The 25986-nt window shown below is 42.2% G+C and overlaps 1 protein-coding gene across 1 annotated transcript; it reads left to right on the top strand.

Moving 5' to 3' along the window:
- The first annotated feature begins 9030 nt into the window (after window positions 1-9030).
- Window positions 9031-25291, top strand: LOC121540063 (endothelial zinc finger protein induced by tumor necrosis factor alpha-like). Its single transcript, XM_041848697.1, has 2 exons — window positions 9031-9070; window positions 24327-25291. Exons 1-2 carry the CDS (start codon window positions 9031-9033, stop codon window positions 25289-25291), a joined length of 1005 nt encoding a protein of 334 aa, XP_041704631.1.
- The last annotated feature ends 695 nt before the right edge of the window (window positions 25292-25986 follow it).

Genomic DNA, 25986 nt, shown 5'->3' with positions numbered 1-25986 from the left:
CTTACAGTAGTGAGTGCATATTTTTCGTACTTTCCCCCTGTTGGTATCGAATCACACAACCCTGGCGTTGCAAATGCCATTCTCTACCAACTGAGCCACACAGGACCTCTTCTCATGTGCTGTGAATATACTATTATGTTATTAATATACTATTATTGTTTACGACGATATTGTTGTCAAAGTTTTTGACGTGATGAAGCAAATGACGTGATTGGTGCATGTCGATTGACCTGTATGGTGGATGGAGTAAGGAAACCCACTTTGTCCATATTATTGTTTTGTTGATGAGTCTCCCTTCTCATGTAAAGCTAGGCTTTATGAGATACCCTGTAAAAGCTTTTGTGCACAAGCCCCTCCAGTGTTATAAATATTTGGGCATGTATCACGTGTATGCAGATGAGAAGAATATCGTATGCCAGTTGAGGATATATGATGCAACTGGTGGCGAACATGCGCCAGAGTCCCTGGATTGCCCTGTTAGGGTAAAGGAGACAGAGGTGGTGAGAATCAGGGCTGTCCAGTGTGTCTCCTATCTGGAGGCTGTGAGTAGAGTGGAAGGAGCGAGTAGCTTTGAAGATGCAATGGTAATTGAGACTGCACCAGTGTATGTTTCTCAGCAATCAAGGGATCTTGATATATGTGTGAAAAAGGTGGACTTTGTAGTATTTATTGCAATGTTCAAAAACTGCACAGCACAAATTTGAATTATTGAGAGTGCAGCAGAACGCTTTTTGGGACTCAGTGAGTTTACAGCCGAGGCATTGCAAGACATCCTGTCAAAGGATGTTCTGCCCTCACAGGCCCCTGAGCCTGTGTAGGGATGTGAATTGGAATGTGACTGAAGAAGTGGGATAGGGTTATTTTGTGTTTTTTTATTCTGTATGACGTCTGTTTTTCCCTCTTTTCTCCTACAATGGATATATTTTCTATAGTTTACCACCAGTACAGTAGGTGGTGGCATGCACCTCTAACGCTTGTTTGCGGACCGCCACAATGCCATAGAAGAAGAAGAACTGGCTAGTTGTCACTAATGCCGCACGTGATGAAAACAACACTGTTAACTGTCTGGCTAGCAACTCAACCTGCTTTTACATTTTTTTTCTCAAATACAGATGTTGAGGGTTTTTCTCAACGAGAGATTAACAGCTGCTGCCAATGAGATATTCGGAGTTGTTGAAAAAACAATAGCTGAGTATCAGGAGGAAGTTGCCCGTCTACAGAGGCTGCTCGACATTCTCGAGATAAACCAAATGTTACACAGAGCAGGTATGCTAATGTACCCGGTGTGAAATGGCTAGCTAGTTAGCAGTGCGCACTAGTAGCGTTTCAATCGGTGACGTCACTCGCTCTGAGACCTTGAAGTAGTTGTTTCCCTTGCTCTGCAAGGGCTGCGGTTTTTGTGGAGCGACGGGTAACGGTGCTTCGAGGGTGACTTGTTGATATGTGCAGAGGGTCCCTGGTTCAAGCCCAGGTAGGGGCGAGGAGAGGGACGGAAGCAACACTGTTGCATTGATGCTGTTGACCCGGATCACTGGTTGCTGCGGAAAAGGAGGAGGTCAAAAGGGGGGTGAGTGTAACCGGTGTGAAATGGCTAGCTAGTTAGCGGTGCGCACTAGTAGCGTTTCAATCAGTGACGTCACTCGCTCTGAGACCTTGAAGTAGTTGTTTCCCTTGCTCTGCAAGGGCCGTGGCTTTTGTGGAGCGACGGGTAACGGTGCTTCGAGGATGACTGTTGTCGATGTGTGCAGAGGGTCCCTGGTTCAAGCCCAGGTAGGGGCAAGGAGAGGGACGGAAGCAACACTGTTACACTAACTCATTACGTTGGTTTGTCTAACTAACTCAACCTTCATTTTGTAGGACATTGGAGCAATGTCAAAAGTAGTTATTTTTTAGTTTAGGATTAGTCGTTCCAAATTAAACCTTTTTAGAAAAGGTGCATTTTTGGACCGCACCTTGTTTTATTTGAACGAAACTGTAGCTACATAGCTAGCTACATGTTTGTCCATGGTAGAAATGAGAATGTGCATATTGGCAGAGATAATGACGAAATGGTCTTGTCTCCGCCCTAACAATGGCAGTCGTCCCAAAGGCAGGCGTTCTGCTTAATCACAGTATTCCCACGTGTACAGATTTTGACTGGAGTGGACACTCTAGCTTCGCCTCATCCTCTCTGATATTGGACCTGAATGATCAAAACCGTTCAGGAGGTTATAGTATGGAAGCATATAGCTTCCGAAACTCAATTGGAAATGCAAATGATAAATCAGTATCATGTTTGCAATGACTTTTCCTAAATGGGTAGGCCTATGTATTTGTTGTGACAAAATTCAAAGTAATATATGTGACCGACAGGCTCGATTCGGTCTTATGTAGTAACATTTGAAATGGTGTTTTTTACATTGGATAAAAGTAGAGACTCAGAGCTAGAAAATGGTATATCATACACTACAGTTGAGGAACAATGGGAAAGTAATTCTGCTTTGAAAGTTGATAAACTTGTAACCTCACTTCTGAGAAAAGGGCCTTGAATGTTTTGGTGCACCTACTGGAGAGCTCTTTGTCTACACCTATTCAGCATCGTTCACACCCTCTAAAGCCTTAGCCCCACCCATCTCTTTAAGGATTCACATGTGAGGCCAAGTACTAAACAACCAAATATTTCAAGACTAAAGGCTGGTTTATACTACAGGTGTATTTGTACATTTTATCTGGTGTGCCAGAGTGAGAGTGTGCTCAGAGTGCACTCTGGGCGCTCATAAACTCAGAGCGTTGTCAGATTGTCAGTTCGTAAATTCAGAGCGTTTCGCTCTCGGAGCATTTAGAGCGCACACTGGATGCTCTGGCTGAGGAGTAGGGTTGATCGGAGCGTTCTGACCTAACAACGGCAGTCAAGCACCCAAGCTAACTGACTTGTTGGCTAGCTTGCTAGCTACTTCCAGACACAAATGAGAGAACAGCTCACTTTGACCATTTTACTCGCCATAGCAGAGCTGGTTAGGCTGTTTTTATGTCAACCAGAGCGTTGGTGACTGCAACTGTGCTGCTGGCAACAATTGAATTACGCTTTTTTGCCAACGTTTACTGACACCGGCCATATTGAACGGGTGTTGATCATTTGTAAATTCGTCAGTTATTCTGCGCTCTAGCACACTCAGACGAGAGTGCTCTGAAATCGGAGTAGATAGCCAGAGCGGATTTACCAGCTACATCTATCGACAGTTGTCGCAGTGACATCATGAACGTTCTATTGAAATGGTTACTTGTACAGTGGAGTCTTTTGTTTAGACATGTAGCTAGCTAGCTAAACATTGAACCATAATCCCAACTCATAACGTTACTACCCTGCATGAATCTGCAGGTAGCTAACCAACCAGGTTCAATGTTAGCTAACTAACATTAGGCTATAACTAGCACTGCAAATGGCTCTGAGATACGAATAATATAACTACACAGATCATACACTTAATGTTGGCTAGCTAACTGTACACTTTAACTTGAAATGAAAACAACTTTAACAAAATTAGAAACGTGTAATATCTGAATTTTCTCCATCTTCTTAGCTATCATACTCTAATTCCACTGATTTCAAAACTCGGTCCTCCAGAAAGTGGAGAGCAACACTTATGCATTTATACTACGTGATATCTTTTTAAAAAGCAGCATTAGAAAGGATTACCTACACATACTGACCAGCTCATGTTATAGAAAGAAGCGTGCTACATGACAGACCAATCCGAACTCATCTCTCGCCATGTCCAGCCCACTCATTATCTCAGCCAATCATGGCTAGCGGGAAGGTTGCTGTCTTTTTCTGTGGCTAAACCAACTAGGCTCGTAATTTAACAATTTTATTCGTTTTTACAGATCGCATACAAGTTTGTTATTACGGCACATGAAAGTTCACATGTTCCAGAAGGCATTTCTGCCAAAAAAGGCATTTCTATTTTTGTATTTTTAAAGGGTCGTTGGGGGGCCTCCCGAGTGGCTCAGTGGTCTAAGGCACTGCATCGCAGTGCTAGAGGCGTCACTACAGACCCGGGTTGTATCACAACGGGCCGTGATCGGGAGTCCCATAGGGTGGCGCACAATTGGCCCAGAGTCGTCCGGGTTAGGGGAGGGTTTGGCTGAGGGGGCTTTATTTGGCTCATCGCGCTCTAGGGACTCCTTGAGGTGGGCCGGGCGCCTGTAGGCTGACCTCGGTCGTCAGTTGAACAGTGTTCCGACACATTGGTGCGACTGGCTTCCGGGTTAAGCAGGCGGATGTTAAGAAGCGTGGGTTGGCGGGTCATGTTTCGGAGGACGCATGACTCAACCTTTGCCTCCCGAGCCAATTGGGGATTTGCAGCAATGAGACAAGATCGAAATTGGTGAGAGAAAAGGGGGGTAAAATACCACCAAAATAAATTGGGTCGTGGGAGAATTTCCAAAATCTTGGTTAAAAAAAACAAAGTATAATATTGTCTGTCTCTCAATCATTGCAATGTGGTTAGCCTTAAATCTAAATGAAAATTATTCAAATCTAAAAGTTAAATTTCAACCAGAGAGCGCCCTTAGATCATGGGAAAAGGCCGCACTTAACCGTTGCACTTGAATAATTCCCACGGTGAATGGCTAAGCCTTCTACGCTATGAAACCACACACTATTGCAGAGACTTTTATATTACCGGCCGCAATTGATATGGGGAAAACAATGTGTGGAGAGGCAGAGGCACAGAAATTCACACCAATACCATTGTCAGATAACACTGTGAAACTAAGAATTTATCCAAAGCTAGCAATCAAGAGGAAACTGACTGAACGACTCAAACTCCCCACATAATGCTCTCAAAATGGATGTTAGCTGTGAGGGCCAAGATGCCCATGCATTGACTTTTGTTCGCTACATGTCGGTGGATGCTATTCACGAGGACATATTGTTCTGTCTTACAGGGGATGTTCAGTGTGCTGCGTGGCTAGATTGACGAAAAACTGAATCCATGGGATCGAATGGTGGGCTTTTGCACAGATGGGGCTCGATCTATCACGGGATGGCAGGCAGGCCTCTGCACTCTAGTTATGAATGTGTCTCCCTCTGCCATATGGACGCATTGTATGATACACCCACTGTTCCATTCCCCAGCAAGAAAACCGAATAGTGTCGTTCAAACAGAAAGGGGAACTAACAAAGAGTCAACAACCAAAACGAAACAGGTGGGGTTTTAGGAGGGGTTCTGAAAGACACTCATGGTGGGTGTCCACTGAAAGTTGCATAGCAACAAAAACTGGGACCTAAAAGACACCCACCATGAGCGCCCACTAAATTTGCCCACTAAGAGGCTAACAAAAGAAAAACCCACACCAAACTTAAAGTCAGGAAGCAAACCAAAAAGGTGGAGCAAAACGAAATCAGATAAAGGATTTGTTTGTCAAGAAGTCAAAATAGGGAAAGTCAACTAATGGTGTTAACCCTCCGCATCTATCAAGACAACTGGAGCACTGGGCCAGCCACTCTTAAATAGGAACCTGGGCCAGCACAGGTGAAACACCTTCCCGCTGACAAGATGGCAACCAGCACAGGTGTAACACATACTGAACAACGAGGTGACACGTGCTAACAAGCTATACGTGCTAAAGTACAACCTCAAAACATAAATAGAAAAACCAAAGCCTGTAACCACTGAGCTATAATGAATACACAAGATCAACTGGCAGCAAAAGAGCTGAGCGCTGAACTCTGAGATAAGCAGCAGATAACTTGGATTGTAAACTATATTGCACAATCCTGATCGCAAAACTATGTGGAAATATGGGATCAGAGCATGACAATGTTCTATTTCACACCGAGGCTTGGTGGTTATCGAGTGTTAGAAATATTTTTTGAATGGAGAGAGGAACTGTTGTTATTCCCAATGGATGTAATAAACGGACATTGTTTACTTTCTGTGCAATAGAAAGGAAATGTGTCTGCTTGCCTATGTAACAGACATATTTAGGAAATTGAACGAACTGAACGCAAGCATGCAGGGAAAATGCACAACAATTCTACATATGAGTGACCGAATCAGCAAAATATGTTTGACTGTGATCCTGGCTCAGTTGATAAGCCGATAAGTGAAATTGAACAGCTGATCGAGCTGTCATGTGACCGAATGCTGCAGACAACGCATTCACGGGTCACTATGGAGGAGTTTTGGTTAAAAGGGAATGCTGTGCCATCTCCCTCCGAGCATTAAAACTCATGGTACGCTGATTCAGTGCTCTCGTCTGCATTAAAAACAAATATTAATTCAGGTTGGATGTGACAGGAGAGATGAGGTAAGCACTGTCGACCACGCCCCCTGACTTTGAGAAGCTCCGACACGACATGCGTCAAGCACACCCATCTCATTGGTGGTGGTGAGATAAGAGAAATGTCAGACTAATTTGCAGTTGACTGTCATAGCCCCACATTAAAAGTATATGATGGTGAGTTGAGAATACAATCAGAAATACTGTTAGAATGTTTTGCAATTGACTACCATAGCCCCAATTTTTAAAAAAGAGTAAACATTGGCTGTTAATTACTTTTTTTCTCATGTTTGGGGTCGTGAGAATTTTCAGATATCAAAATGGGGTCTTGGGCCAAAAAGGTTTAGGAATCCCTGGCCTATGAGGAGAAAGGGTGCTCCACACACACTGTTCACGATGTGTCTTTGGGTTGCACAATCAATTTCGGTTACTGGCCCAACGCTCTTAACCGCTAGGCTACCTGCCGCCCAAGTAATGACTTGCAAACATACACAAGACATCAACACAGACATGTTGACAGAGAGAGAGAGAGACTATCTAACCTACCGGTAGCTAGCTAGCTACATATAATAGCAAATTAGTCATATTTGCTAGCTACTAGTAGGTGTTATAATACCCAGTTCACAGAATTGTCAATTTAAATGTAGCCAATTTATTCATTACTCCCGAGTGGCACAGTGGTCTAAGGCACTGCATCGCAGCGCTAGCTGTGCCACTAGAGATCCTGGTTCGAATCCAGGCTCTCTCGGCCGCGACCGGGAGACCCATGGGGCGGCGCACAATTGGCCCAGCGTCGTCCAGGGTAGGGAAGGGAATGGCCGGCAGGGATGTAGCTCAGTTGGAAGAGCATGGTGTTTGCAACGCCAGGGTTGTGGGTTCGATTCCCACGGGGGGCCAGTATGAAAAAATAAAAAAATAATGTATGCACTCACTAACTGTAAGTCGCTCTGGATAAGAGCGTCTGCTAAATGACTTAAATGTAATTACTAAATTGAGCTAACATTAGATAGTTAATCCAGAGATTCTTACCTTTGCCTCGATTCGGCAGTCTCATCCAGATGATCATGGCATTTTTGGGGGTAAATACAGGCAAATATATTGATAAAAGTCACCTTGTCCTAAAGAGATTTGCACGCCAGGGTAAACCTACATGAAACACAGACCTTCTTTTAAGTGTTTCTAAAGTCCCCTATGGGAAAAATTAATGGTGGAAAAACGATTGGAACCATTTCCTTGTTTGACTGCTAGGTTTTATGGGTATTATGACTCATACTGTGGTACTCTATATATTCCCCTCCCGCGAACTCCTTGCACACACTGGTTGTTCTTCTTCTGTGGGGTTTCACATTGGCTGTTGTTGCCGGGATAGCCTAAAAACACTCATTACATTACATTTGACATTTTAGTCATTTAGCAGACGCTCTTATCCAGAGCGACTTACACTCCACATCGATACAGCTCGTACGACCGAAAGTGACTGTTGCCAGCACAGCCAACCTCTTCTGCCTCACGTTTTCGAAACCCCGCCCACAGTGTTTGATTGGACAATCAACACAAGTCAAAAAACGATAACGCAAATGAGGAAACGAAATAGCAAAATGAAGCATTGCGATTGATTTATCGAATTTGATTGATAATTTGAATTTTGACATTCTTAAACCACACAGAGTATGGGAAAGCATTGTCAACTGAGAATTAATTTTCTTTCTTCAAGGAAATTAAATGGCAAACATGATAAATTATTTGTCATTTAAGCATTTATATTAGATTTTTTAATGTGTCTGTTGTACTGGATAGTACCATGGAAATGAAATATCAAACACACTTTGCGATTTCGTTTTCAAATTGGCAGACATTATGCATACTCAATCATGAAAATCTCCTGTAGCTCCGTTGGTAGAGCATGGCGCTTGCAACACCAGGATTGTGGGTTCGATTCCCACGGGGGGCCAGTATGAAAAATGTATGCACTCACTAACTGTAAGTCGCTCTGGATAAGAGCGTCTGCTAAATGACTAAAATGTAATGAAAATGATAAGGTCATATCTTTTTTTGCATTTCGATTAGAATTTTGTTACAAAAAATGAATTCCCATTTAGGAAAAGGAATTGTTGATTTATAATTTCTCATTTGCATTTCCAAATGACTTTTGGCAGCTAAATGCTTCCATAGTATAGGCACTTAAAGCGGCAATAAGCAGTAGAAACAGTAACAAAGCTGGCTCCCAGCCCCTGGTTCGGTAAAAAGCTGAGGGATGGGGCTGGAGAAATGTAACCACTCTCAAATTCATAGACAGAGGTATGGATGCAAGGCCTGACCATCCATGATATAAAAAGTATAGTTTTAACTATGTTTTGAGGCTATATAGTGTTCTTTTTTTTTTTTACAAACGTTGGAGTAAAATAAGCTTATATTTTGGGTTCTGATGGGGTGAGAGTTTAACTAAGCTCATGAGGCATTTATAAGTTATATTCTTCAAGAATCAATTGGTACATATCATCAATTTATAAAACCAGAAATTGATGTAGCAACTGCCCCTTTAAAGTTGGCCAATGTTGCCTTTTTTTGGAAACCCCATCCATATCTTGGTCATTGATTTAAGACAATGTTGATTTTGATATCAATTGAAAGCTTACAAACAGGATTTAAATGTTTTTATATATATATGACGTCAATTATCTAAAAACAAGTAAACTTCGATTTTTTTCATATTTGAATATGTTGTAAACTTAGAAAGGAAAACTTTCAAATGTTACCGCAAAGATGGTTTTCCACCCATCAGAGAATGTTGACTTGAATGAGAGTACGCAGTGTTTCAAATTATATTGGCAATCTTCCATAGGAAACCTCTTCTAGAAGATGGCGCTGACAGACACGGTCGCCCTGTTTCTAGCTCCTAGCCAACTTTGCATTATCTTGCTTTTTTTTGGTGTTATTTCTTACATTTGTTTGAACTTCTGGAGGCAGCCACATTCATCCCGGGTGCTACACCAAAACGTTAATGCCGGAGGAGAGGTGGGGTTCTAGTCTGGCTCAGGCGGCGAGCAAACCATCCACCGCTTCCGAGTCTATTACTCGCTAACATTCAGTCCCTGGACAATAAAGTAGATGAGCTCAGGGCGAGGATCTCCTTTCAGAGAGACATAAGGGACTGTAACATACTCTGTTATACAGAATCATGGCTCTTTCTGGATATATTGTTCCCATCCATACAGCCAGCGGGGTTCTCAGTTCATCACGCAGACAGGACAAAATAACTCTCCAGGAAAAACAAAGGTGGGGTATGTCTCATGATTAACAACTCATGGTGTGATTGTGGTTACGTACAGGAACTCAACTGTTTTTGTTCTCCCGATCTGGAATACCTCACCATCAAATGCCGACCCCATTACCTCCCGAGATAATGTTATTAGATTATTGTCACTGCCATGTATGTTCCCCCCAAGCCGACACGCGGCAGCTATCAGGGAACTACACTGGATTTTGTGCAAACTGGAAGCTGCAAATCCTGATCCGTAATTTATTGTAGCTGGGCTTTAATAAAGTAAATCTGAGGAAAACGCTCTCTAAATTCTACCAACACATCTGTGCTACACACGGAGAGAACACACTTGACCATTGTTACTCTCCCTTCCCGGACGGCTACAAGGCCCTCCCCTGCCCTCCCTTCGGCAAATCAGATCACGCCTCCATCCTGCTCCTCCCAGCCTATAGGCAGAAACTTAAACAGGAAGCACCCGTGGGAAGGACTGTTCAATGTTGGTCTGACCAATCGGAATCTATGCTTCAAGACTGTTTTGATTACGCGGACTGGGAAATGTTCCAGGTTGCCACTGGGAATAGTATCGACATATACACTGACTGGGCTCATCAGGAAGTGCATAGAGGATGTTGTTCCTACTGTGACGATTAGAACTTATCCAAACCTGTGGATAGATGGCAGCATTTGCGCAAAACTGAAAACGTGAACCACCACATTTCACCACAGCAAGGTGACTGGGAACATGGACGTGTACAAGCAGACCAGCTATGACCTCCGTAAGGCAATCAAAGAGGCTGTACAGGGACAAAGTGGAGTTGCAATTCAACGGCTCAGACACAAGACACGTGGCTCCAGACAATCACGGATTATAAAAGAAAAGCCAGCTACTTCGCAGACATCAACAACTCACTCCAGGAAAAGATAAACATCTGTTCAGACGAAAATAACACAGAGCCGCTGACGTTGGACCCCGCCGCTCACGAGGACTGTGTGCTCTCGATCTCCGTGAGTAACAAATTCAAGCGCATGTGCAGACCAGCTGGCTGGAGTGTTTACGGACATATTCAATCTTTCCCTATCCCAGGAGAGATTGAATATGAAGGTAGGCAACAACACCTCCGTCACGCTGATCCTCAACACGGGGTCCCCACAGGGGTGCATGCTCAGCCCCTTCCTGTACTCTGTTCTCCCATGACAGCGTAGCTTCGTCTCCAACTCAATCATCAAGTTTGCTGATGACACAACAGTGGTAGGCCTGATTACCAACAACGACGGGACAGCCTACAGGGAGGAGGTGAGAGCCCTGGCGGAGTGGTGCCAGGAAAATAAACTCTCCCTCAATGTCAACAAAACAAAGGAGCTGATCGTGGACTACAGGAGACAGACGAGAGAGCACGCCTCCATCCACTTTGACGGGGCCGCAGTGGAGAGGGTCAAAAGCTTCAAGTTCCTCGGCATTGTCATAGAATTACAACATTATGTTAATCACATTACTTTTATATTAGAAAGTATTCCTATATTAGTACTTTCACAATGTCTGTTCTTCAGAGAGGATTCTCTGAGGCTTAACGCTGACAGTGGATTTACGATGGCTTGGTGATAAGAAAACACTCCATTCCATTAGTAGTGTCTGTGTGAAATGCTGGTCTGTCTGCCAGGGTGAGGAGAACCCTCCTTCCAGATTATTAATGAACACTGGACTTCATAAATTAAGGGAAGGACTTAGTATCCTATGTTGCATTAGTATTTCTGTATAAACAAGTAGTAAATGAACTAGAGACAGATATTTGGCGCCATGTAAATCTTGCTGTCTGTTTTTTTTTTTTTTTTTTTTTTGGGTGGGGGAATGGATCAGCTTAATATTGCAGATAGATTGTATCTTCTATCAATGTAATTGTCTGCATCACTTCCAATCCCCCATGTTTTTTCAAATTTTTTATATATATACTCCCCTTTATTACTTTTCAACCCCACCATCCTTTCCCTACTTGGAGTAAATTAGTGAACAACAATGCCCAGGCCTCTACTTCCGGTCTATACTTACTATCTACACCTTATGGACAGAGTTAATTTTACAATAATTCTATTATATATATATATATATATATATATATATATATTATTTTTTTTTTTGCTCCTGAACTTCTTCTACTCTCTAATCTTGCTGTCTGTTGCATGAGAGCACAATGTACCTTTGTATGATTTCACATATCTGTTCTTCGTCACAAGGACTCAGAAAAACTATAAAAAGTTGTAACCTAACCCTGCTTATTTGGGCCTTAACTCTACACCATTGGGTGACCGTTAACGCTCCATTACTGCAGTAATTATTAATAAAGTTTGATGGTTTTGAGGAAATCTCAAAGTCTCTCCTTTTGATTAGAATAATTACCACAACAGCGTGCACCAGGGTTTACGTTAGGAAAATTTGGCACTGGACAACGTGACCGGCAAGATTGTAATTTACCGGACATTTTTTTAATTTACCGGACATCAATATGCATTGGGTGCATAACGCATTATGGCGTCCACCCACGGTGCTCAAAATCACATTTAGATTATTGTAATTCATTTTAACAGAATAGAAATTAGCCTGTAAAGTTGTAATAAAGTAGAGATGTTCTTATACCAACATGACAGGTTTTATTGAAAAGCAAAACATTGCCCGTTGCATCTTCATCCCTGCTATGAATCATAAATGAATATAATTTAAAAACAGAAGAAAAAACATTTAGCCTAGAAGAACAAGTCGCCTACACAGTAATAAAACACAACTTCAAAATATAATATTTGTATAATATAATTTGCAAACTACCTGTCCTATAGGCAATTTGTAGGAACATTTACATTAATAAATAACAAAACACAGCTGTTTTCAAATACAATCTAGGCCTCTAATTTAATTTAGCCTAGGCATTAACATTTTAATTAGGCCTAAAAAACAAAACATGTCTGTCTATGAACGCCAGGGCCAGCCGGTCAACAGCGCATCTTCAACCTCAGGAGACTGAAGAAATGTGGCTTCCCCCCCCTAAGACCCTCACAAACTTCTACAGATGCACCAGAGAGCACTCTGTAGGGCTGTATCACCGCCTGGTACGGCAACTGCACATCCCACAACCGCAGGGCTCTCCAGAGGGTGGTGCGTCAGCCCAACGCATCTCTGGGGCACACTGCCTGCCCTCCAGGACATCTACAGCACCTGGTGTCACAGGAAAGCCAAGAAGATCATCAAGGACCTCAGCCACCTGAGCCACAGCCTGTTCACCCTGCTACCATCTAGAAGGCAGAGACAGTACATGTGCGTCAAAGCTGGGACCGAGAGACTGAAAAACAGCTTCTATCTCCAGGCCATCAGACTGTTAAACAATCAACACTAGCCGGCCCCCACTTGGTACCCTGCCCTGAACCTTAGAGACAGCTGCATAGAGTCATTGAACACTGATCACTTTAATAATGTTTACATACCATGTTACCCACTTTATATGTAATACAGTGCATTCGGAAAGTATTCAGACCCCTTCCCTTTTTCCACATTTTGTTACGTTACAGCCTTATTCTAAAATGGATTAAATAAAACATTTTCCTCATCAATCTACACACAATACCCCATAATGACAAAGCAAAAACAGGTTTAGAGACATTTTTGCAAATTCATAAAAAAACAAAAAACAGAAATACCTTATTTACATAAGTATTCAGATCCTTTTCTATGAGACTCGAAATGGCTCTCAGGTGCATCCTGAGCTCCAGAGCTCCAGAGTTTATCTGTGGAGATGGGAGAAACTTTCAGAAGGACAACCATCTCTGTAGCACTCCTCCAATCAGGCCTTTACGGTATAGTGGCCAGACGGAAGCCACTCCTCCTCCTAGCTTGGCACACCTATATTTGGGGAGTTTCTCCCATTCTTCTCTGCAGATCCTCTCAAGCTCTGTTAGGTTGGATGGGGAGTGTCGCTGCACAGCTATTTTCAGGTCTCTCCAGAGATGTTTGATCAGGTTCAAGTCTGGGCTAGACCAATCAAGGACACTCAGAGACTTGTCCCGAAGCCACTCCTTCGTTGTCTTGGCTGTGTGCTTAGGGTCGTTGTCCTGTTGGAAGGTGAACCTTCGCCCCAGTCTGAAGTCCTGAGCGCTCTGGAGCAGGTTTTCATCAAGGATCTCGCTGTACTTTGCTCCATTCATCTTTCCCTCGATCCTGACTAGTCTCCCAGTCCTTTCTGCAGAAAAACATCCCCACAGCATGATGCTGCCTCCACCATGCTTCACCGTAGTGATGGTGCCAGGTTTCCTCCAGACGTGACGCTTGGCATTCAGGCCAAAGAGTTCAATGTTGGTTTCATCAGGTCAGAGAATCTTGTTTCTCATGGTCTGAGAGTCTTTAGGTGCCTTTTGGCAACTCCAAGCAGGCTGTTATGCGCTTTTACTGAGGAGTGGCTTATGTGTGGTCACTCTACCATAAAGGCCTGATTGGTGAAGTGCTGCAGAGATGGTTGTCCTTCTGGAAGGTTCTCCCATCTCCACAGAGGAACTCTGGAGCGCTGTCAGAGTGACCATCGGGTTCTTGGTCAGCTCCCTGAACAAGGCCCTTCTCCACCGATTGCTCAGTTTGGCCGGGCGGCCAGCTCTAGGAAGAGTCTTGGTGGTTCCAAACTTCTTCCATTTAAGAATGATGGAGGCCGGACCTTCAGTTGTCCCTCCTGAAATCACCCAGTCAAAGTCACGCTACTCCTTGTTGTTGTAAGGTGTGTGGTAAGTATTTTCATTACTTGGGCACATTGATTAAACATGTTCAAACTCATACAAAGGATAAAGAAAAACTTTGTAAAGTGTGTGGAAAGCATATGTAGTCCACATAAAGTATGAAACATCACCTCCAAACTCACATTGCAGCTAGGTTTTGTTGTCATCATTGTAGTTAATGGTTCACCTTAAACAGTAAGGAGGAGCCACACAGGGGATAATCCATATCATTGCCCTGATTGTGGCAAAGGATTCAGAAACAGCAGCAATCTGAAAAGCCACATTAGAATTCACACGGGAGAAATCATATCACTGCCTTGACTGTGGGAAAACATTTAATCAGAGTGGAAATCTGAAATATCACAGAAGGATCCACACAGGGGAAAAATAGTATCATTGTAGTTGCAAAGGAGTCTGCAAAAAAAACATACACATTCAAACAGTGGAGAAATTATATTACTGCCCTGATTGTGGCACAGGCTTCAAACTGATTGGATATCTAAAGCTACACCCACATGGGGGAGAATATATATTATTGCAGTCTGTCATACTACACTGTATGGTTGTAGTATTCACAAGGTAGAGACCATTTAGATGGAATGATTACTGTAGACTATATTTCAAAGCGACATAATTCCTTCAAAGTTACATGAAGAACATACATTTATGTTAGAGGGGGAGAACATGACAGTGTGATGTTTGGGGAAAGGTCTGGAGACAGAAGACTGAGAGTCACTAACTGATGCACCTCAGGACACAACTCTTGGGTGAATAAGAAATTACTGGATTACTGCTTGAACATAAGAACTCCCCAGCTCTGTCTAACAGAGCAGTTAGTGGATTTCTGGGCAACAGTAGTCCCTGCTCATTAGTTATAGGATGATGCAACATACATTTGAAACTATGTCCTCCATCTCTACATAAAACATATTTTTGTTTTGAGAGTTAAATGTCTCGTCAGTATGTTGAAATCTGCCACATAGCATCTGTTTTGATGTTGCTAATGTAGTTTTCACAATATTAGTTGCTTTGTGCTTATGTCTCATGTGTCTGCAGGAGCTGAGAGAATCCTATGCACACCTTTTTTGTCATTATGTTTAATGTCAATATCCATTTCATGAGGGAAAGTACATTTACATTTTTACATGCTTTGACCAGAATTAAGAAAAATAGTATGATATGCTCAAGTGGACCCATTCATATAAATGAACTTTTTGAAACATTTTTTTTTTCATCCAGAGATTGTACATTGCTTCCACAAAGTATCAGAATAAATGTTAATAACATGTTTATTGTGAGCTGTCTTTACCAGCACATTTATCTTACCTTGTTCATTGCACAATTATGAGACATTGGGGACAATGACATGTTTGATACTTATCTAATCCTCAATGCATACAATGTTTTATGCATCTAAAGCATGTTTTGATTATAACTGTAATTATGTTTTTTTTAAATAATCTTCTCATGTGTCCTATATATACTATTATTGTTTAATGTATATGTTTCTCAAGGAATCAAGGTTGGTGCTTTTTGCCAGTACGGTATTTCAACAGGTGCCCTCTCTTCTGATTAGTCGAACTGACCTTGTCGCACACAACTCGAGCTGGTGTGGATAAAGCAAAATGGTTTTATTCGTGCACGACCAAGAGTGCATATTTTCTTACTTGATGATGCCACGGGATGCTTTTGTCACCCTGATGCCGCACCTTGATGAAACAACGTGCAGCTAGCTCTCTGGCACCTCCCTTCTGCCAGGAAGAATAACCAAGACCTCGTTAGAATAAGGCAGTGACTTCGGCGATTTCCCTTCAAAATAAAGGTCCCGCAATGAAGATAATGAAAAATAATACATATGGTAGAAATTCGTAACATTTTATGAGGAAATGTTAGCAGACTTAGAATTATGTTTTAACAACATGAAAAAAGGAATAAAGTGAATCACCTTTATAGCACAAATAATATTATAGCATTGACATTTGTTAAACATCTAGTAATCATTACTTTTAATGTTATCATGGTAACAACAGTAATACAAATAACAAAACATTATAAAGGCTACTATTAATAATAATAGTATTACAATATTAATTATAATATAATTATAATAATCAACTTTAGTAAACGCTTAAATCCCATTGTTAATTAGCCCATTTACATTGCACAATGTTTAGTTAGTTTTTAATATTGTACATACTGCACTGTAGTACACAAATCCATATATGGCAATGGTCTATTTGCATATAGGTCTACTGCAGCTCTGATTGGTTATGGCGCACCAGTCTGTGTAGAGTATGGGCCTGAGACGTGCCTGTCAATGCAATAGAATCCTACTCCGATGTGCTCTGCCTACAACAAAATCTCTTGCATACAGTGCCTTGCAAAAGTATTCATCCCCCTTGGCGTTTTTCATATTTTGTTGCATTACAACCTGTAATTTAAATGGATTTTTATTTGGATTTCATGTAATGGACATACACAAAATAGTCCAAATTGGTGAAGTGAAATGAAAAAAAAAACTTTTGCAAAAAATTCAAAAGAATTAATAACGGAAAAGTGCTGCGTGCATTTGTATTCACCCCCTTTGCTATGAAGCCCCTAAATAAGATCTGGTGCAACCACTTACCTTCAGAAGTCACATAATTAGTTAAATAAAGTCCACCTTGTGTGCAATCTAAGTGTCACATGATCTGTCACATGATCTCAGTATATATACACCTGTTCTGAAAGGCCCCAGAATCTGCAATACCACTAAGCAAGGGGCACCACCAAGCAAGCGGCACCATGAAGATCAAGGAGCTCTCCAAACAGGTCAGGGACAAAGTTGTGGAGAAGTACAGATCAGGTTTGGGTTATAAAAAAATATCCGAAACTTTAAACATCCCGCAGAGTACCATTAAATGCATTATTTAAAAAATTGAAAGAATATGGCAGCACAAACAAACCTGCCAAGAGAGGTCCGCCCACCAAAACTCACGGACCAGGCAAGGAGGGCATTAATCAGAGAGGCAACAAAGAGACCAAAGATAACCCTGAAGGAGCTGCAAAGCTCCACAGCGGAGATTGGAGTATCTGTCCATAGGACCACTTTAAGCCGTACACTCCACAGAGCTGGGCTTTACGGAAGAGTGGCCAGAAAAAAGCCATTGCTTAAAGACAAAAATAAGCAAACATGTTTGGTGTTCACCAAAAGGCATGTGTGAGACTCCCCAAACATATGGAAGAAGGTACTCTGGTCAGATGAGACTAAAATTGAGCTTTTTGGCCATCAAGGGAAATGCTATGTCTGGCGCAAACCCAACACCTCTCATCACCCCGAGAACACCATCCCCACAGTGAAGCATGGTGGAGGCATCATCATGCTGTAGGGATGTTTTTAATCGGCAGGGACTGGGAAACTGGTCAGAATTGAAGGAATGATGGATGGTGCTAAATACAGGGAAATTGTTGAGGGAAACCTGTTTCAGTCTTCCAGAGACTTGAGTCTGGGACGGAGGTTCACCTTCCAGCAGGACAATGACCCTAATCATACTGCTAAAGCAACACTTGAGTGGTTTAAGGAGAAACATTTAAATGTCTTGGAATGGTTGTCCCACTGGCTATCCTAAGTTGAATGCATCAATTTGTAAGTCGCTCTGGATAAGAGCGTCTGCTAAATGACTTAAATGTAAATGAATGGCCTAGTCAAAGCCCAGACCACAATCCAATTGAGAATCCGTGGTATGACTTAAAGATTGCTGTACACCAGCGGAACCCATCCAACTTGAAGGAGCTGGAGCAGTTTTGCCTTGAAGAATGGGCAAGAATCCCAGTGGCTAGATGTGCCAAGCTTATAGAGACATGCCCCAAGAGACTTGCAGCTGTAATTGCTTCAAAAGGTGGCTCTACAAAGTATTGACTTGGGGGGGGTGGAGGGTTGAATAGTTATGCACGCTCAAGTTTTCTGTTTTTTTGTCTTATTTCTTGTTTGTTTCAGAAGAAGAAATATTTTGCATCTTCAAAGTGGTAGGCATGTTGTGTAAATCAAATGATACAAACCCCCCAGTAAGGCAACAAAATAGGAAAAATGCCAAGGGGGGTGAATACTTTCACAAGCCACTGCAGTTAGTTTTGCATACTAAGTCTTGCATAATGGTGGCTAACATTGCATTGATTCTTTCACAATTCCCACAGTAAAGGGAAACATTGATAGTGTTAACTTACGGGGAAAACTCTAGAAAGTTGAGTGAAGTTCAATCTCGTGCTTCTCTGAGTGGGCTGATTTTTCTTCTGCGCCTGTGCGCAGCTTAGAGGGAACATTGCTTGGGAGCACCTGTAGTTTCCAAATCCAGAGTGTACTACCCATGAAGCGTCACTGCTCATTCTGCAGCCCTTAAAGAGTGTCAAATCAGCTTAAATGCAGTACGTCTTTCATATTGGACATACATGATAGTCCCACTAAGCGCAAACCAGATGGGATGGTGTATCGCTGCAGAATGCTGTGGTAGCCATACTGGTTAAGTGTGCCTTGAATTCTAAATAAATCACTGACAGTGTCACCAGCAAAGCACCCCCACACCATCACACCTCCTCCTCCATGCTTCATAGTGGGAACCACACATGCGGATATCATCCGTTCACCTACTCTGCGTCTCACAAAGACACAGCGGTTGGAACCAAAAATCTCAAATTTGGACTCATCAGACCAAAGGACAGATTTCCACCGGTCTAATGTCCATTGCTCGTGTTTCTTGGCCCAAGCAAGTCTCTTCTTATTATTGGTGTCCTTTCGTAGTGGTTTCTTTGCAGCAATTTGACCATGAAGGCCTGATTCGCGCAGTCTCCTCTGAACAGTTGATGTTGAGATGTGTCTGTTACTTGAACTCTGTGAAGCATTTATTTGGGCTGCAATTTCTGAGGCTGGTACCTCTAATGAACGTATCCTCTGCAGCAGAGGTAACTCTGGGTCTTCCTTTCCTTTCCTCATGAGAGCCAGTTTCATCATAGCGCTTGATGGTTTTTGCGACTATACTTTAAGAAACTTTCAAAGTTCTTGACATTTTCCGGATTGACTGACCTTCATGTCTTAACTTTTAACAAGGCACACCTGTTAATTTAAATGCATTCCAGGTGACTACCTCATGAAGCTGGTTGAGAGAATGCGACACCATCCACAATGCACGAAGGAATCGCCACACTGGTGATTCGGTTGTGGTCCTCTGTAGCTCAGCTGGTAGAGCACGGCGCTTGTAACGCCAAGGTAGTGGGTTCGATCCCCGGGACCACCCATACACAAAAATGTATGCACGCATGACTGTAAGTCGCTTTGGATAAAAGCGTCTGCTAAATGGCATATTATTATTATTATTATAAGAGTGTGCAAAGCTGTCATCAAGCCAAAGGGTGGCTACTTTGAAGAATCTCAAATATAAAATATATTTTCATTTGTTTAACACTTTTCTGGTTACTACATGATTCCATATGTGTTATTTCATAGTTTTGATGTCTTCACTACTATTATACAATGTAGAAAATAATAAAAATAAAGAAAAACCCTGGAATGAGTAGGTGTGTCCAAACTTTTGACTGGTACCTTATGTCCAATATGAAATATGGCCGCAAAATGAGCAGCTACACTGCTGGAAAGCTGAAGTGCTCCTGAGTAGAATGGACCCCCCCTTTTACTGTGACACAATGTACAGATCATTTTGTGTGCAATAAATGATAGGAGTATAAACACAAAAACTATTGTTGACCATATAGGCTTGAAAAAAATAAAACAAATAAATGACAATCTTATAGTATCAAATATATAGATTGTGCACATTTTCCATTATTTTCGCCCTCATTATTCGTTTACAAAATATACAGAACGGGACTTTTATTCTGAAGGATTCCAAAAATCCGTGACCCGTAAGTACTTAGACCTCTGTGAAGCAGGCAAGAAAAACTATCTGGTTATTGACTCAATTTGAATAATCTAAAAATGTCTCAAATACAGTTGTTGAGGGTTTTTCTCAACGAGAGATTAACAGCTGCTGCTGAAGAGATATTCGGGGTTGTTGAAAAAACGATAGCAGAGTATCATGAGGAGCCCATCTGAAATTAGCCCACCCAACTACCTCATCCCTATATTGTTATTTATTTTGCTCTTTTGCACCCCAGTATCTCTATTTGCACATAATCTCTTGCACATCTAGCATTCCAGTGTTAATACTAATTGTAATTATTTTGCACTATAGCCTATTTATTGCCTTACCTTCATAACTTGCTACATTTGCACACACTGTATATATATTTTCTGTTGTATTTTTTTTGACTTTATGTTTTTTTACGCCATATGTAACTCTGTGTTGTTGTTTTTATCGCACTGCTTTGCTTTACTCTTGGCACAGTCACAGTTGTAAATGTTTGTTACTCAGCTACTATTACGTTTGATATAAGAAACCTTTTGTGTGATCTTATCCATGTAGTGCACGGTCACCCATTCACTACAAGCAAACTTAAACCCAATCACGAATGTGGCGACACCATCCACAATGCACGAAGGAATCGCCACACTGGTGATTCGGTTGAGGTTTGCTTGTAATGAATGGGTAACCGTAGCCCTTGATCATCACATGCTGACCACACAGCACGCGTTAATAAATGTACACATACATGTTATTCAATCATTGCGTCCAAACTGCTCGCGCGCCAATGAGCGTCTGCGTAGCCAGGTGAATCTTCTTCGATGATGTTTAACGGCGGTTGGCATCCAATACATGTTGCATTACTGCCACCTACTAGACTGGAGTATAACTCCCTTGTACTTAAAAAATAAAAAATAAAAAAAATACAACAAATACCCTATCATCTAATACTACACTCACAAAAAATAAAAATAATAATAACTACCATACTACACTATTTAAATATATTTATTCCTACTTCAGGCCAACAGCCTGAAGGGATGGGACACCACCACTTAACACACCCTGTAACTCTTCTGATGTCAAGTCTCGCACACCCAAATACCTCTCTGCAGCTGCCACCACAACCTCTATTTTCTGTGACTTACGTTCCATCCCTGCAGTACAGTTGATAACCATTGCTATAAATGCCTAAAATCAAATCTTACTGAAACATATCACTTGTTGGTTTATCCCTCTGTACTGGTACAGATCTATTGTTCACACCATTCCTCTCAGGATCCCTCCCCCTACATTTACATTTTAGTCATTTAGCAGACGCTCTTATCCAGAGCGACTTACAGTTAAGTGAGTGCATACATTTTCATACTGGCCCCCCGTGGGAATCGAACCCACAACCCTGGCGTTGCAAACGCCATGCTCTACCAACTGAGCTACATCCCTGCCGGCCATTCCCTCCCCTACCGTGGACGACGCTGGCTAATTGTGCGCCACCCATGGGTCTCCCGGTCGCGGCCGGCTATGACAGAGTCTGGATTCGAACCAGGATCTCTAGTGGCACACCTAGCACTGCGATGCAGTGCCTTACACCACTACTTTCTTCACTGCCTCAGCATATGACAACTTCTGCACTACTCGGGCTCCGAGAACTTCACCACACCTACCACCTCCGATACTTCGCCCTCATTCACTTCCATTTCTCCTCCTGTCTTCAACTCACTCTGTTTACACTTGCTACCATTCTTCTTTAACAAACCATCTCCCTTTTTCCACACCATTTTTAACTGACTCAAGCTCACCCTCTTCCTCCATCTCTCTCTTAGACCTCCTCTGCCTCTCTTTTCCCCTCCATTCCTCCTCCATATTCCAAGTATAACTCTCCTTATGATAGTACTGCACTTATCCTGACATACATCTAGTTCTTGCCGTGTCTAGGGACGACATTTCTCCTCCGACTCCCCCTACTCTTCCAATTTCCCCCACGTCCAATACGATAAATTGTCCTGATTTTTTCATTATGTAGACCCTCAAACACTGAAGTCAGACATATTTTGTTTTCATGTGACGCACATCAATCAGCTCGTAGCCAAGTGAAATAGAACTTGGTTCTATTTGTGACGCTTGACGCGCTGCAAGTCCCGCCTCTCCCAACTCCTCATTGGTTTTTAGGAGCATATACCCATGTGGGTGATTGACAGATGAACTGAGGTCCACACTTCAGTCCAGTTGGTGGTGGTAATGCATCTTAAAGTTGGTTGCCAACTGCCATATAAAGTCCAAAGAAGAAGACTGAAGGAGGAGAGATTACTAGAAAAAAACTCAGTTTACCCTTTTATCTGTGGATTAATTGTCAGAGTAGAGGACCTTGTGCATTTCAGGTAAAATAACAACCCAATGTTTATATCCCAGGACAAATTAGCTAGCAACAGCACGTTGCTAGCTAAATTGCCATGAATGTTAAAAATTGTTCATCCTGTCCCCAAATTAATATAGTTGGGTCAGAGTTCGTTTTGATATTTCAACCTGCGTGTCCTGATCGCATCTGGTGTGGATGGACAAAATTAACATGCGTGCGATGTGGACGCACGCGCACGCCCGGTCTAGTCAGCATGATGGTTCCATTACATTCAACCTGGTCTTAGAGCATTTCGTATTATTCTGTATGTAAATCCGAGACACTCTTTTATACTGAACAAAAATATACATTACATTTTAGTCATTTAGCAGACGCTCTTATCCAAAGCGACTTACAGTTAGTGAGTGCATACAATATAAACGCAACACGCAACAACTTCAAAGATTTTACTGAGTTACAGTTCATAGAAGGAAATCAGTCAATTTAAATACATTCATTAGGCCCTAATCTATGGATTTCACATGACTGGGCAGGGGCGCAGTCATGGCATAGGCCCACCCACTTGGGAGCCAGACCCACCCACTGGGGAGCCAGGCCCAGCCAATCAGAATTCGTTTTTCCCCACAAAAGGGCTTTATTACAGACAGAAATACTCCTCTGTTGGACATTCCTGCGGTCAGCATACCAATTGCACGAGCCCTCGAAACTTGAGACATATGTGGCATTGTGTTGTGTGACAAAACTGCACATTTTAGAGTGGCCTTTTATTGACCCCAGCACAAGGTGCACTTGTGTAATGATCATGCTGTTTAATCAGATTCTTGATATGCCACACCTGTCAGGTGGCTGGATTATCTTGGCAAAGGAGAAATGCTCACTAACAGGGATGTAAACAAATTTGTGCACAAAGTTTGAGAGAAATAAGCTTTTTGTACATATGGAACATTTCTGGGATTTTTTATTTCAACTCATGAAACATGGGAACAGTTTACATGTTGCATTTATATTTTTGTTCAGTGTATAAGAAATCGAAGATGTGTGAAATAAATTATATCTAGCTCAGGGCTCCAACTGTGCATTTGGTTTGCTAACTTGCTAGCTAAGTGGCTAGATGTCAAGAGCAAGCTTCTTGGTTACAGCAGAGACATTCAATCCCCTCCTGGATCAAGATTCCTGTTGCCTAAATAGTTTTGTGCTTCAAAAATTGCAGCCCTTGTGTGCCCTTCCGGTAATACCCCGGTATGGTACAGAAATGGTATGAAAATCTAAATACCGCCAACCCTACTATGGGGTGCTTTTATATGTTTCCCATGTTCATCACTAATTAGGGTCCCACATGAAACACTGACCAAAACATTGGTTCCTACCTTGTTAAAAAATTCATTGAGTTTTCTGTTTTATCCTTCCACCTTTGCTCCAGACTTCCTGTCACACCCTGGCTCGGGGACTCTATATGTTGAGCCAGGGTGTGTGCATTCTATGTGTTCGTTTTCTATGTTGGGTATTCTAGTTGTTCTGTTTCTATGTTTGCCTGTATGACTCCCAATCAGAGGCAACGAGTGTCAGCTGTCGGCTGGTTGTCTCTGATTGGGAGCCATATTTAATCTGTATGTTTTCCTTTGGGTGTTGTGGGTTTTTGTTCCTTTACGGTCAGTGTTAACCGTTGGACTTCACGAGTCGTGTTTTGTTTGGTTTGTTAGTACTTTAATATAATAAAGTCATGTTTCTTTCACACGCTGCGCCTTGGTCTACTTCGCTACTAGACGATCGTGACACTTCCAGCAGCTCACTATTTCTGTTTCGGAAGTGGAGGTCCCCCCTGAGCAGAAGCACTGTGAGCAGGAGTGGAGCCCAGAGCCCATACAATTTAAAGAGGAACAGGAGGCACTCCGGACCAGTCAGGAAGCGCAGATTCAAGGGATTGAGACTGATACTAAAGACTCCATATTCACTTCTGCCTGTGTGAAAAGTGACTGTGATGAGCATCCAACTCAGCTCTCACATCTCTATCAAGCCCCAAAGGAAGGAAACAGAGAGAGAGATACTCTACCCAATACTACAACTGAACAGATCAAAACAGAACCTGATGGAGAGGACTATAGAGAATCAGAACCAACCAGTGTCTCTCAGCCTGTCTCTGCTGTAAATCCAGTCTGTTCTGCAGCTCAAAGTGAAAAGAGTGAAAGTGTCAGTGGTATGGAGAATGGAGGACCTCTGTCAAATTTTAAGCCGGTCAAATCAAAGAGAATAAATATGGTAAAAGGACAAAGGCCCCGTATCAATATTAAGGGTAAGCAATCCACACCGTTGTCCCTCCTGAAATCACCCAGTCAAAGTCATGCTACTCCTTGTTGTTGTAAGGTTTGTGCCAAGTCTTTTCATTACATGGGCTCATTAATTAAACATGTTCAAACCCATACAATGGATAAAGAAGGCATTTGTGGTGTGCTGCTTTGTGGAAAACGTTTTCAGTCCACAGAAAGTATGAAAGATCACCTCCAAACTCACATTGCAGCTAGGTTTTGTTGTGATGTTTGTGGTAAATGGTTCAGCAAGAACAGTCAGCTGACAGTACACATGAGGAGCCACACAGGGGATAAACCCTTTTCCTGCCCTGTTTGTGATACATGCTTCATGCAGAATGGAGATTTGAAAAGACACACGAGGAGCCACACTGGGGAGAAACGATATCTCTGTCCTGATTGTGGCAAAACATTCAATCGGAGTGGACATCTAAAAATACACATGAGGACCCACACAGTGGAGAAATGACATAGCTGCAAAACCTAGCTGCAAAACCTAGCTGCAAAACCTAGCCTGATTGTGGCAAAGGATTCAGCATTGCCAGTAATCTGTCAGTGCACATGAGGAGGATTCACACAGGAGAGAAAAGAGAAAAGGATTCAGCACTGGCACCAATCTGAAAGTGCACATGAGGACTCACAGGAGAGAGACCATACTGATGTCCTCAAAGTAGAAAATGCATTTCCCAATCAGGTACATTGAATAACAATCACACACCAAGGAAGCATTTTATAGGTGCAATGATTGCAGTATTTTTCAGATAAGATAAACTCCTACAAAGTTACATGAACAACCGTCTCAGGGGATAAAACACAACAGTGTGCTGTTTGGGAAAAGGTCTGGAGACAGAAGATTGAGAGGCACATTGTAACTTCCACCTGTGAGAGGAGATGCCCCTCAGGACGCAACTCCTGGGTGAATAAGATATGACTGAATTACTGCTTGCACATAAGAACTCCCCATCTCTGTCTGACAGACAATTAATGGATTTCTGAGCAACAGTAGTTCCTACTCATTAGTTATAGGATGACACAACTGACATTTTAACCTATGTCCTCCCTTTGTACATAAAACATGTTTTTGTTTTGAGAGTTAACATTTCCTGTTAATATGTTGAATTTTGCCACATACACTACATGACCAAAAGTATGTGTACACCTGCT

The sequence above is a fragment of the Coregonus clupeaformis genome, chromosome 26 (assembly GCF_020615455.1).
Source record: "Coregonus clupeaformis isolate EN_2021a chromosome 26, ASM2061545v1, whole genome shotgun sequence".
Classification (NCBI taxonomy): domain Eukaryota; kingdom Metazoa; phylum Chordata; class Actinopteri; order Salmoniformes; family Salmonidae; genus Coregonus; species Coregonus clupeaformis.
This window is presented reverse-complemented; position numbering and strand designations above follow the sequence as displayed.

Excerpts from the sequence above, each read along its gene's own strand:
- LOC121540063 (XM_041848697.1), top strand. The coding sequence starts at position 9,031 with ATGGTTTTCCACCCATCAGAGAATGTTGACTTGAATGAGA. Across the intron at positions 9,071-24,326 it reads GAATGTTGACTTGAATGAGA|TGGAGGTCCCCCCTGAGCAG; the intron begins GTACGCAGTGTT and ends CTGTTTCGGAAG.